This window comes from Muscardinus avellanarius (assembly GCF_963383645.1).
Source record: "Muscardinus avellanarius genome assembly, chromosome: 11".
Taxonomy (NCBI): Eukaryota; Metazoa; Chordata; class Mammalia; order Rodentia; family Gliridae; genus Muscardinus; species Muscardinus avellanarius.
In genome coordinates, this window is record NC_137797.1 from 105,765,035 (window position 1) to 105,779,353 (window position 14,319).

At 41.1% G+C, this 14,319-nt stretch overlaps 1 protein-coding gene across 2 annotated transcripts in view; it reads right to left on the reverse strand.

The window, feature by feature from the left end:
* The window catches only part of RERG (RAS like estrogen regulated growth inhibitor), a gene marked incomplete at both ends in the record, with an annotated part of 87,985 nt that extends 81,555 nt beyond the window's left edge, over positions 1-6,430 (reverse strand). For both annotated transcript variants that reach the window (XM_080706701.1, XM_080706700.1), the window contains one exon: positions 6,370-6,430. In XM_080706701.1, the coding sequence (XP_080562827.1) occupies positions 6,370-6,430 (61 nt within the window). The remainder of the gene's footprint in view (positions 1-6,369) is intronic.
* Between the last annotated feature and the right edge of the window lie 7,889 nt (positions 6,431-14,319).

Genomic DNA, 14,319 nt, shown 5'->3' on the forward strand with positions numbered 1-14,319 from the left:
AAAAAACAGATGTGTTATATACACAGCAGAATATGATTCAGCTTTAAAAAAAATAGCAGTAATTTTTGTCATTTGCAGGAACATAGATAACTCTAGAGAACATTATTAAGGAAAATAAGCCAGGTCCAGACAGACAAATACCATATGATCTCACTTATACGTGGAATCTAAAACAGCCAAACTCCAGAAATAGAGAGGAGAAAGGCATTTACCAGAGCCTGGGGAAGGGAATAAATGGAGAAAGGAGACATCAGTCACAGGGTACCAAGTTTCAGCCAGACAGGAGTTAGAAGCTCTAGAGATCTGTCATACTGCATAGTCATTTTAATAAACTTATTGTTAACTTATTAAAAAGTTAATGATGTATTTCATATCCCAAAATATCTCTAAGAGGACTTCCCATGTCCTCATCACTGAAAAATGACAACTATTTGAGGGGTGGTTCTGATAATTAGCTTGACTGGATCATTCAACAAGGTGTGCATGCATTGAAATATCACACTCTACCCTTAAATGTCTACAATGATGATTTTTAAAAAAAAACTTAAAAAATGGCTGATGGTAAGAAAACGATATTAGCTTAGAATAATATGCCCCATAGCTCGATGAGCTGATTGGGAGTGTAGGAGGCAAATTCAGGTACTGGGTGCGCTCAGTGGTGAGGGTCCGGTGCTCTGGTTGGCAGACGCTGTTCTCATGCCTGTAGCCTTCAGACTGGACACCAGAGCCCCAGTGCTTTGTAGCTACAGATGTGCGTGTCATGACTTCCCGAGGGGTCCATTTTACTCATCAATGGGGAGAGAGACGAGTGGCACCGGCGCTTGCTTTTATGGTCAAACATAGATATATTATGGGTGATATTGAATTTTGCATACATTTTCTTTTGCACTATAGGAAATGGAACCCAGGGGCATTTTACGTCCAAAATACACCCCAGCCCTATTTTTTAGTCTTTTCATTTTTGAAACAGGGTCTCGCTGAGTTGCGAAGGGCCTCCATAAGTAGCTGAGGCTGTCCGCAAACCACAATCCCTTGGTCTCCTCCTCCCTAATGCTGGGATTACAAGCCTGCCCATACATTTTTATATAAATAACAAACACAAGATGATCACATGATTATGAGATGTCTGCATACCCCCATAGTTCCCTGGGTCTTTCTCTTCTAGTCTAAGTACTTAGAAAACAAAGTCCAAGAAGCATCATACTACACCATGAAGTCTAGAGGGAAGGAAAGAACTGGCACACAGTACAGCTACTTGAGTAGAAAAAAAAGTTTTATAACACTTTAGCATGAGGAAACTGACCTGCCCGAGATGCTATTGACTTTCTTGGGTTTAAATATAGATGAAATCTCATAAATATATCCCAGTTGCGAAGTACACATATATTTTAAAGTGGTTTTTGGAATTTATTGGAAAATTCCCACTTACAATAAAAATAGGGCTGTCTTATTTGAAAATAAAATCAAAACTCTTAAAAACTTTATTTATTATTAATAGAATGAGAGAAAAGAGCAGACAAGGAAAATGACAAGAAAGAGGAGAAAAAATAAATCTCTTTTTGTAATACCAAGAAAAATTATCTATTTGTTTGTTTGTTTGTTTTGTGATGCTGGGGATTAAATCTAGGAACAGTCTACCTCTGTGCTACACCCTCAGCCCCATTTTATATTTTATTTTGAAACATGGTCTCACTAAGTTGCAGAGGGCATCGCCAAGTTGCCGACACCGGCCAACAATCTTCCATCCTCCTGTCTCAGCCTCCCGAGTACTGGGATTTTAAGTGTGGACCATTGTGCCCAGCTGGAAAAATAATATTGAGACTGTCTGCAGCTGGCATTCAGTGTATAGCTCATCAGGCTGAGACTATGAACTTGAGTGTTCATGGATGAGTGCATTGCTTGGTGTTTTAATTAGAGGATAGCATCACTCAATTAACTCCGAGGCTAGCCCTTTCAGGAAACGTATTTTGTGATGGCACACTATTTCACTTCTAGAATGAGAATGCCAACTGTGACGCTAAATGTAAAATTTCACTTGCTTTTCTCTCAGTTCTTCCTACACTCGCTGCAAATTTCAATAATATGAATACAGGAAGCATTTAAATTCAAATGTGTGCGTGTTCAGGTTTACTGGTGGGTGTTATTGCTTTAATTACTTGGAGTCTGTCAAAATACAGGCTGATGCACTCAAGGAAGTAAGTCTGCGTGCCACATTATTAGAGCGTTGCCCTTGGCTAGTGAAGGTCAATGTCTACCCTTCTGGGCAAAAGAAGGTGGGAAGGGTAGGACCCCCACTGTCGCCTGCATTTGAGATACCCCACATAGGGCTTAGGGTGTAGTTTGGTGACAACATGATCCTGGGTTCAATCCTCAGCGTCACAATAAAAAAGGAAGAGGAACCCACCAATACAAGAAAAGATCATGCAAACCCAGCCACATATACACCATGCACACATCTACCCCACGTCTTATCAGTGCTTCCTAGCAGTTTGCACGTTGTTAAATTTTGCCTCTGCTGACGCATCTTTGGTCAACCTGCCAACCAGAGTTCTGCTCAATGTTAAATTCTGTTTTCAACAGAGAGGGCTCATCTGTCACCCTGGACTTAGGAAGTCAGCTACCACATACCAGAAGCACTTTTAAATTTAAGGGAGTTAATTTCTTGATGACATTAGGTAGCAGATTTCATTTTTCCAAGATTGAATATGGAGCCACAAAGAGTATTGTTATAATCATCAATGGCCAACGCTGTAACTGACGTTATCCAGATTTTGGGTTCAAAAGAAAGAGGTAATTTTATGTCATCTCCGCGTATCTTTCCAAAGGAGTTGAATATTCTGGTGATAAATACCTATCCATGTTTATAGCAACACGATTCACAACAGCCAAACTAGGGAAACCAGCCTAGGTGTCTATCAACAGATAAACGGGTTATGGAATTGTGGTATATACACACTATGAAAGAATTTTACTCAGTCATAAAGAAGAACAAAATTATATTATTTGCAGGAAAATGGATAGAACTAGAGAATATTCTGCTCAGTATGATCCGTTAGTCTCAGAGAGTCAAGGGACAAATGTTTCCTATCATTAGTGGAAGCTAGGGAGAAATGAGAAACAAAAATGAATCATAGCATATTTGCTACGTGCCAGGTGCTAAAACGCTTGCATGCAATAGTTCAGCTAATCCTGAGGACTGAGGTAGACACCCCTGGATGTTTTTCATAACTGAAGAAACTGAGAAGTAACTTGTTGCAAGTTGCCAAGTTTACCCGATTAATAAAGGGTAGACTTGGGAGACAGCAGTGTTAACTCTAGAGTTCACACCCTCCGCTCCAAGTCATCCTACTCTCTTTAGCAAATGGACAATATAGTCTTATAAACCTTCAGTACTAGTTTGGTACTTAATGTGGATGAGACAAGATGTGAAGCCTTTGAAATTATTCCCATAGACCCGAATCAAATGGAAGATGGTCGGTTTCCATCAGGTCAAGTGTTCAAGCTGGGTCCCTACAGTCTGTAGTGTGCTCCCCACACAGTTGGAAGAGAAATTAGATTGTATATCCCTAAGGGAAGACCCTGGCTAGCCTCAGAGAGAGATCTGAGTAATAAAGAAACTACTACAGTGCATTCCTGCAGATGTAGTTTCTTGGGGACTTAAAGATGCAGAAGTTACTCATAAGACTGAAATAGTCTACAGCAGAAAGGTGGACGTATGGTACAATGACTAGGCAGATACAAGATCTAGCCATGGAATAAAAGAATTGAAATGGAACTGAATTCAGTTTGCTACGGTCCATTTTCAATGTTAGTGACTATGCCGTAGCCTGTGGTTACTTTCACTGAACAATGGGAAAAGGTCTCTGAATTGTCTCCCACGCATAAGTCAAGCCGGTGCCACTTTTTAAGCGTGGGGTGTGGTTGACAGGTCTCAGGGAAACAGACTCATGTTGAAATAGGAAAACAGTGTCTGTCTGCGGATGACAGACAGAAAGGCAAGTGTTAAAGGCATATCAGCAATCATTTGTCATTCTTACCTAAGTAAAAATAAATGGAAGTGATGGGATGTATACCAGCTGGGGAGAGAAAGCAGTCCATTTATGATCAGCTAGAATTTACATAGCTAGAATAGAAATTTTAGAGTGGGGAAGAGCCTTTCTGAGCAATTCCAACCCCTGTATTTTATACAAAATTAAACTAATCAGCAGTAGTTGTTCTCCATGTGCAGATGTTATTTTTGGCTCTGGGTATGAGGACTCACCCATAAGGTGAGCTCATGTGAATAGAAGATAAGGTTGCCTGGGGAACGCTAGAAAACCAGACTTCCTAGAGGTGGGCAGATGAAGGCAGCTGGTCAAGGAGATGGAGAGGTGGCCAGGAAGCAGAGAAGGGAACCTGGGAGGAAAGGCAATTGGGAAAAGAAAAGTGGTTGGGTCCAGTGATAAAAGGATTAGAAAAAAATATTAGACTAGAAAACATTAATTTCACTTCTTGGGTATTATTGGGTGGTGACTTTAGCAAACAATTTCAGTAGGAAGCTTACAATAAAAGACAGCGTGTTTTAAGCAATGACTAAGAAGACTTTAAAAGGTTAAGATGGGAAAAAACAGAGCCCACGTTCAATAAGCTTGTGGGAAGACACAGATGGCGCCACAGGCTAAGACAGGCTCAGAAGAAATGGTTTGGGAGAGGAGGACAGAAGTAACTAAACAGTAAGAGAAGAGATTTGCAGGAAGGCAAAGAAAAAGAGGTTGGGGGATCAGGCTCGGGGCATCAGCCTGTAGAAGGAGCTGAGAGCTGGAGGTGCGGATGGTGCATAGGGGCGAGAGATGGACTCACAGAGAGCCAAGTGCTGCTACTGGATGAGTCTAACTTTTTAAAACAAGTGGAGTTTGTCTTAATAAGTGATATAAAGCTTCGAAGAAGAAAAATCGCCTGCCTTTGTTGCTTATGGTCAGCGTGGAGTGAGTGGGTCCCGGGCCCAGCCCTTCTCTCGCACGCACTTTGGCCAGCTGGGGCTGGCGGCACAGGCCCATCCAGGGTCTGAACACTCCCTCCCCGCACTCCCACACCCTGCCGCAGCTTCCTCATTCTCTGGATCTTTCTGCCAGCTACAGAAACCAGGTTCTCACGCTGTTCGAAAACATGGAGGAGATTAACAGGGAGGGGCGAACTCCCTGTCCCTCTTGTGAAGGAAGCCTGCCAACTTCTCGGCCTCCCCAACTCTCTATTTTCCCTGCTTTGGATTCTCCCAGAGGCCAGAGCAAACGGCAAGCAGAGGAAAAGCAAAATGCCCCAAAAGAGCACCTGAGAAAATTGAAAGGAAATAGAAGACAAGATTCAGCATAGGGAAGGTGAGTTCTGAAATGAAGCCAGACAGTAGGTTAGGAAAGAGGCTGGTCACAGAACTAAAAGGTGTGTGTGTGTGTGTGTGTGTGTGTGTGTGTGTGTGTGTGTGTGTGTATTTTCTGTTGTACTAGATTATCTAGTTTATTTTCAAACTGGTTTCCCTCTACAAACATGTACCCGGTAGAGATACTAGTCCTTTTCTGAGAACCACAAGATCCATATGTAGTCAATTATGGCTCCTTCCTCCATTAAGAAGCAGAGGCCACGTTATCTGAAAAGCCACACTGGCCTGACATTTCAGGGACATCTCCCTTAGCATATTTTAATTACAAAATCTAAAATGTTACTTATAAATTACAAAGCATGCACATATCTTGCTTCTCTTATTTCTACTTTCATCTTAAAAGCATGCAAACCTTTTCTCAGGTGGGGAATAAAATAACCTTTGAATTATTAATGCTAGCCAGAATTTATTAAGTTAAAATCACCCCAGAGGCACTGGCAATAGCTGTCCTGCTTTAGACCACACATTCCTAATTTTCAAGATTCCTCCTCTGGTTTGAAATATTGTTTGGCAAAACTTCAGTTCTGTGTCTGGTAAAGATATATTCATTCAACAATCAATTATTAACCACTGAACCCAGGCTTGACACTGGACTGTTTGTTGAGGATATCAGAATGAATGAGATATAAAATTGACCCCTCCAGCTCTCACAGAGAGAGAAAAGAGCAATTCTATTTTTGAATGTCCACAATCTGATTTTCCTGGAGGTTATTTAATATCTTTCTTCATAATACCGAGACCTACAGCATACCCGTTGCCTTGTGCGTTATCAGTAAAGCTATTTTATTATAAATAAGCAAAGGGGAACATAAGTCACTTATACAAAGGGAAAGTTCTTGGTAAAGAGATTTCATTTGAAAGAACAACCAATGGGAATGTGTTCAACACCAATCACCCAGCTGCCCAGCCCCAAGAGAAAGAGAGAACACGGACTGCGACGACCACAGCAACCTTACCTGACTTCCCCACGCCCGCTCTCCCAAATACTGCGAGTTTCACCTCTGCGCTTTTTGCCATGATGGATGTTGTAGAGTTTACTGTTGTGAAAACCGAACGGCTGAGCAAATGTTTTTAGACGCAGCCCTTGGGTTCACCGTATCATTGTAAATCTCGGAAGAGTTCCACAGCTCCTTAAACAAAAGAGGTTTGGAGACTCATAAGTAACTGGAAAGCGAATTCACACTTACTAAGCATCTCTTGTGAGCCAATCACCTTCACTTTATCAGTGATTTCTAAGTTGTTCTTCAGCACCATCCTGTGAGAGGGCGATAGTAATAGATGGCAAACGATTCCTCTCATAAATTGGGGGGGGGCAAATTTGAATTTAAATCTGGTTCTAGAACACATGAACTCTCTCATACAGTGTCATTTCTTAAAGTACTTCCTCCAGAGAGTTTTTTCATGAAGCTGTTGTTTTCTGACAGTAACTGATGGTAACAAGTACTTGAAATATGTGAGTATGTGTGTTTACGACCTATCAGTAACACAGCCAACACATGTTATGTTACACATGATGGAGAGGGTTTCTTCTCAGCTTCTTTGTTTCCCTTTGGTTTGAATAATCTACATTTGTATCACTCAACTTCACCACTGCAAATTCAATTTTCCGTTTCAAGGTCAAATTTCATCTCACTTCCCACCAGATCACATGACGCAGTTATGTCACAGATACATGTTTTAGAAATCAGTATACCCAGATTATATTTTGCTAGGCCCAGTGCCCCAGTGCTCAAACGATAAATACTTGCTCCAAGTTCTGATTTCTTCCCTGCAATGACCTCATTAAAATTCACTTATAATGTTGTCCAGACACTTGGGACATGACATTATATACAACGTAAGCACATTTTATGTAGGTTGGTGCTTTGGGAATGACCTACAACCAAGGAAATGCAAATTTGCAAAGAGTCTTGAGATAATCAACTAGAGGAATCTCCCAGCCATTGCAGGACTCTTCCCTTACACCAATCTTCTGTGCTCCATTTAATACTTTCAGCAGGAGGAGCGTGTTCATTGCATGAAATTGCAGCTTCATTTCTAGTCAACCCCTTCCGTGTAGGGAAATGGTCTTTGTTCTATTCAGCTCTAGCCTATAGCCTCATAATTTCTTCTCACTGGTCCTGATTTTTCTCTGTGAACTAGCTCAAAACAAGTCAACATTTTCTTCCACTCAGAGCCCTTCAGGAAGCCTAGCATCTGGTACAGCCTACTGTCCATCTTAGGCTCCCACTTTCCAGAATGTTCACATCATGGGGCGTTGTCTGTTGATGTTTTTTGACCCTCACGTCCCCGTCACCCTGCGCACTGTGCTCCTCTGACACTTGCTATTTCAACCACTCTAAAAATGTGGCCTCCGCTGCATTCACTATTTGACATGTGACCTGACAGATTGACATGAGAAAGTTCCCCAAGAGGCGCTTTCTACGGTCTCTTCCCACTGTGGCCGCGCACGGCCATTTGAAGTAGGGCACATATCTTCAACATATATGGCCTGTCTCTCATGGTTTGAGCACTTTTCCTTTCGTCTGTATTACAGTCAACATCACCCTTTACCATCTACCTGCCTTTCCAGTCTGCAAAGATAATTTTTTTGAAACACAAATCTGTTATCTAAACATGTTAACTTCTCCCAGAATTTTCATCTCCAACTTTAAAAAAAAAAATAGAATTCAAGAGATAGAAAGAAAATGAGGGAAAAATTCTTCTGAAAGCTGAATGAAAGTATTTCCACCAAGACAATACATGACTTTTTTTTTTCCCCCCCAACGGTGCTTACTGAAGTCATCTATTTGTACCTAACAAATTTTGTATTTGCTGACTTCTGCAGTGCCGGAGCTTCCTCTGAAGGATGCCATTAGCATTAGCTATTGTTTACTTCATTTTCGAGTGAAACATCTTCTTAGTAATCATTAATAGCACTAAAAGCAAAAGCTTAAACATCTGCAATTTGTCCAGTTCCATACTTTTGGCTAAAGATAAAAGGACTTCCTTGTTTGTATCTTACATGTATTCATTAAGAAAGGCCCCTGTGTTTTAGGGCCAGAGCTTCATCAGAGAAGCAAATGTGTTGAGATGTATTAACTATATAAATTCTATGTGAGAAAAGTTGCTAACTTGCATTTTTTGAAACATAAAGCATAAAATGTCAGGAGTTTGTATACACAGTACATTTCTATTTATGCAAAGCTGTTCTTTCTTGTGTATATAAAACCCACATAATCATCTGTTGGCTTAATGTTTCATAAAATAGCCATCGAACATGACTTTTTCAAAAACAAGTCAAATATTTTGGTAATTTCCAAATGGCCCCAGAGGCATAGCATTTTCACACACGAAAGAGAAACTATATGGGTTACTTTACCATTTATAATCTAATAATGATGAAGCTAGTTATTGTGACCTTATGTTTAGAAAAAATAATTTTAAAGGAAGACACAAAACTGACATAGATAACTTCATTTAATTTCTCACATGCAAATGTGAAAAGTTATTCTTGATAACATAAAAGGCCAAGATAAATGTATAAACTGTCATTAGAAGTAACCTGTTGACAAAATAATTCATAGTCTGAGCTCTTTCCAGTGAGTGGGTCAAAGAAAACTCTTAAACTCTTTTTTTTTTTTTTTTTCAGTACTAGGGTTGGAACCCAGGGGCATTCTACCTCCAAGCTACACCCCCAGCCCTATTTTTTATTCTTTATTTTGAAACAGGGTCTCACTAATTTGCAGAGAGCCTCACTAAGTAGCTGAGGCTGGCCGCAACCCGTAATCCTTCTGTCTCAGCCTCCTAAGTACTGGGACTACAAGTGTGTGCCACCATGCCTGGCAAAAATTCATTTGTTCTAGTGTGCAGACACATCCTGATGGCAATTAGAAGTTGCTGTTCGCTTGGTATGTGGACAGCGCTTTAGCAGGACAATAGTGTCTCAGCTCCCACATCCCTAAAGGCATACCTAAATATTTAGGAGGTTAAAGGTATAGGCTTATTTCCCCCTAAACTTAATTAACTGAAAATTTAGAAGAAGAAAAAAGCTGCATTACAATTGTAATGCAAATTACAATTGTAATGCAAATTCTGCATTACAATTAATGCGTTCACTGATTCATTCCAAAATGATGCTAATTTTTCTTTTGTTTTGGTTTGGTTTGGTATTAGTGACTGAACCCAGAGGCTCTGAACTACACCCTCAGCCCTTTGTATGTTTTACTTTGAAACAAAATCTCACTGAGTTGCTTGAGATGGGCCTTGGACCTGTGGGTCCTCCTGTCTCAGCCTCCCAAGTTCTGGGATTACAAGTGTTGTGCTGAGCATGTGCAAGCCAAAGTAGCTACCTGGGAGGGCTTAGATTCTGCTAGACTTCTATCTTGATAGAATTTCATTTATTTATTTATTTATTCATTCATTCATTCATTCATTCATTCATTTATTAAAAAAAAAAAAGGTTTCATTCCTACTGAACAGTTTCCGAGGCTAGACTTAACAAGGCTCACGCTACTTCCTCGTGGGGCATGGGGAGGAAAACATCTTTATAAATCATTTTTCTAACTTCTGTTTTCACAGTCCCATCAAAATAAAGTGCAGCTGTTTAGAGAAGCCAAGAACCGAGTCTGGTCGTGGGAATAAGATTCTCTTCCCTTTGCGCCAGCCCTTCTCTGGTTCTGAAATCAAGTTTTCCTGGTTTCACTGCTGGAAATTTTCCCGGTCTCATCACGCTAACCCTCAGGGCCATTAGGGTGATGAGCAGAGGAGCCAGGGGCGCTGCGGGAGCCCCCTGACCATGGCCTGCTCTGAAGTCAACAGGTACCCTGCAGGGATAAACAAGCCCACTGGGGACCACAGGTCACCTGCCTTCAAACTAGGGAGTGTACGCAGAAGAAATAGAAGGACATTCCTAGTCTCAGCTCAGCGAGCGCTGTCAAGCCTGGGCAAACCCCAAAGCTGCCCTAGGAGGACCCGGTGACCTGGAGGACTGGCCCAGAGCCCGAGCGCTCAAGGACTAGCCACAGGTCGGCCGGGGATCGTCCCGAAAGAGCCACCTGGTCACGTGCGTGACACTCACCTGTTCGCCCTCTCCAGGCCGGGAGAGCTGTGGTCCTCTGCAAGTTCCTTGGGGTTCTCTGGGACCCAGAAGCCCTCCTCGCTGGCCGGCGCGGGCTGCAGGTTGCGTGGCGGAGAGGCTGGGGAGCGATCGGGGGACGCGAGGGGCGGCAGCCAGTGCGGGTGGCGGGCACGGGTGTCCTCCCCAGCGCTCCTGGAGACTGGCGGCCGAGAGACTGCGGCAGGACGGAGCTGCGCTGGCCGAGGCCGCGGGGATGCTGCAGTGAGGCGCGCTGGCGCCCCCTGCCGGGGCCCGCGGGCTCCTCCCGCGCCGCTGCATCCCTGGCTAAACAGCCTGGTACCTGCCTTTCAAGGATGCCCGGGATGCTGGCTGCACCCCGTCGCCTCAGCTCCAGGCCCTCGGGCTTTGGCAGAAGGACGATTTTCCTTGTTTAAAATCCTGAGTCTGAAAGCATCACTATGTGGTGGGTTTTTTTTTATTATTTAGTGAGCCTCACCACATTTTCTGGAAATACGTCTAATTATCCCCATGATATCTGAGAGGAAACTGAAAAAGATGGTGAAAACTATTCCAAGGGTAGCAGGCCATCCAAGTCGAACTGGAATCTGAGATATGCTTGGAGACACATAAATGGCGAATTAAACTAAAATGCATATTGCTATTATTATTGTTATTATAATTGTTATTATTATTATCATTATTATTAGGATTGAGCTAGTACAATATTATTTTTATTACCCAGTAATAAAACCCCAAAACATTCTTCCCCTGAGCTACACTCCAGACCCTCCCCTTCTTTAAAAAAAAATTGAAACAAGGTCTTACTGAGTTGCTGAGGCTGGCCTCAAACCTGCACATACTTGTATTTTTGAAAGTTCCAAGCTCTCCCCGTCCTCTCCACTAGACCAGTCTTCCTAAAATTTGCCTCGAAAGCATCCCCCAAGCCTAATGGAGAGCGTGCGTGTGCATGCATTGCTAGACCTGCTTTACATCCTTTATCTTATTTGATGTTTGTACCCTCTCTTGCAGTGAACACTGGCTTTATAATTGCTAGCCTTTCACAGACAAGGAGGTGAACTTCAGAGGGTGATTTCCCACAGACAAAATTTAGAAGCAAAGGAACAGGGAAAAACCTGTGTTGTTTTTATTATTGTTATTATAATAATCATTATTATTAATTATAAATGTGGGCACTCTTATCAAAACACCAGTTGCCTGCAGAAGCCCATTTTAACATGAGCAGAGAGGGGACCACACATGAACAATGTGTAGGCTGTCATCCATGGGTGGGAGGTAACCATAGAGCCGATTCCAGAGCAGGGGTTGACCAGGAAAGCCACTGCCCATGGGGCTGAGGAGCCAGGCTGGACTAAGGAGCAGAAATCGCTCACCGAGCAGGGATTGTGCTGTTAATTCCCAAGAAAGCTCAAATATGAATCCTGTGAGTGTCCTGGTCACTAACTCCCCATCCCGGGTTGCATTAGATGCTCCGTTTTATCCCCCTGGCGCCCCGTGGCCTGTTGCTGGGCTTGTATTGCTCTCATTTACCTTCCTCTGTCTTCTATGCAAAACCTTGAACTTCCAGAAGCCAGGAATGTACCACTTACGTCTCTGTAATTCCCAGCATTGACAGTAGAGCCTGTTACATAGTGAGTACTCTGACAACCACTGTGGGATGAATTAAGAAAGAGAACAAGCCGAGGCAGGGCACATTGGAATTGTTTATGTGCTTAATTTGGGACAGAATATCCAGTAAGAAACTGAACAGATGGGTCTGAAGTTTGAAAGCGAGGTAGATTTAAGCATCTCAGTACACAAAAGTAATCATTAAAGCTTGCATAGGAAAAGCAATTGCCCGTGTGGACGATATAGAATTTTATAGAATTCCACTTGCATAGAATTTTGTGGTATTAGCATGTTTAAGTCGCACATTTCCCTTCTTCACCCATCAAATTTTTTATTCAGGGCAGTATTTAATACTACATATAGTACTGTATATAGAGTAGTTAGTCTTTATTATAGTATTTGATAATTAATAATATTTAATAGTATTTTATATATTATTATATATTTAGTATTTATTATAGTATTTTATACTATATGTAGTATTATATGTAGATTATACAGTACTTAATGCTACATAATCTATCTAGTCATACACTATTTATAATACCTGTGAATATATAGTATATATAATAAATAGAACTTAAATATATATAATATATGCTTTAAGTGTATATAGCATATGTGTACTGTGTTATTATATGCTGTAGTATATATACTATACTATATTATTAAAGACTATTATATATTATTATGTGTATATATTATTGTGTATATATAAATATATATTTATATGTGTGTACTAATATATATACACTGATATATATACACACACACTATTTTTAATAGTGTGTATATATGTATTGCACTATTTTGCAATGACTTGAGTTGAAAGTCACATTTTTAATCCCACTAACTTGGAAGGCTGAGACAAAAACATCACAGGTTGGAGAGCAGTGTGGTCACTGATGGAGACTCTATTTCAAAATAAATAGAATTGGGGTGTAGCTCTGAAGTAGAATTTCCCTGGGTTCAATTCCCAGTACAAAAAAAAATTAACCTAAAATTTCTAACTAGTGGATGAAGAGCCAATATCATTCCAAAACATGTTGGAGACTGAAATTGAGCACGTGTGTACGGGCTCTTAATCATGTCCAGTGTAAGTATTTCAGGCAGTAGGAAAAAAATATATAGAAGGTCACCCCTCAATTCCCACTATCCAGAAATTCCCACTGTTACCACCAGGGGTAACAGTGACATCCATCTTCATCTGGTGAAGGACATAGACATCTTAATTCGACATGTCAAATGCCACCCAGGTATACAAAGTGCCCTCATACTGCGCAAGACATAGTATTAAACTTTAAAAAGCTCTTAAACAAGAGAGAAGGAAATGACAGTGACTCTCAAAGAATGGCCTAACTTTCCGTGTTTATTCACCGCACAAGATACTTTAGCTTAATAATTTCTCTGGGGTCGAATTATGACATAAAACCAGATCTGAATTCCTTAGGGTTGGACCTATAGTTTCCTCAGTGTCAAGTGGCTCCCTACTGTTTAAAAGAAGAGGACATTTACTTTCCGGTTATGCCTCTCACTTCCCCGTTGCTCCTCTATTCCACTTAGCCATTATTCGCTCATTGCCAAGACTTATAGCATTTGCATTTCACTTCTAACTCTCACTCCCAAAGTGGTTTAAATTTAGGGCTCTATTTAAATGAAAGAAACATATTTAATTAATTCTTTCGCCGGGGCTTTTCTATTATTGCTTCTTTATTATGATTCATCCCCTGGATTTTTTTTCCATTAAGTTCAAAGAGGGCCTTGCAGGTGCCCTGCTATATAATTGAAAGTACCAGTCTCTTTCTTTCATGTTGTTTTAAAATTTATTATTGGCCTTCCTTTGTTTACAGTAACCCCTTCCTCATTTTTTTTCTTTTTTGCATAGCCTGCTTTTATATTTATCAGCTGTTTTTTTTTAAATCAGAAATCTTATTTGCTATGATACATAGGAAATAAACTTGCTTGGCTCCAGTCTTGCCCTGTGGGAGACCTGTTTGTTTTCTCTGTGCTGTAATGGTTTGGAGGTGAACGTTGCATTCTATCTATTGTCCTGAAATGAGTAGTTACAGAATGGAGGGAAGGCCATCTGAGCCTATGTGGCCTTCACTAAAGGGCACATACTCTGCTTTTCCTCCAAGGTTGTACTAAAGACCCTGCTCAGGGTTTAAATAAAGTAGTCCGGATCGGTTACCTTAACAAGGACCACAAAGAAAAGAGGTCC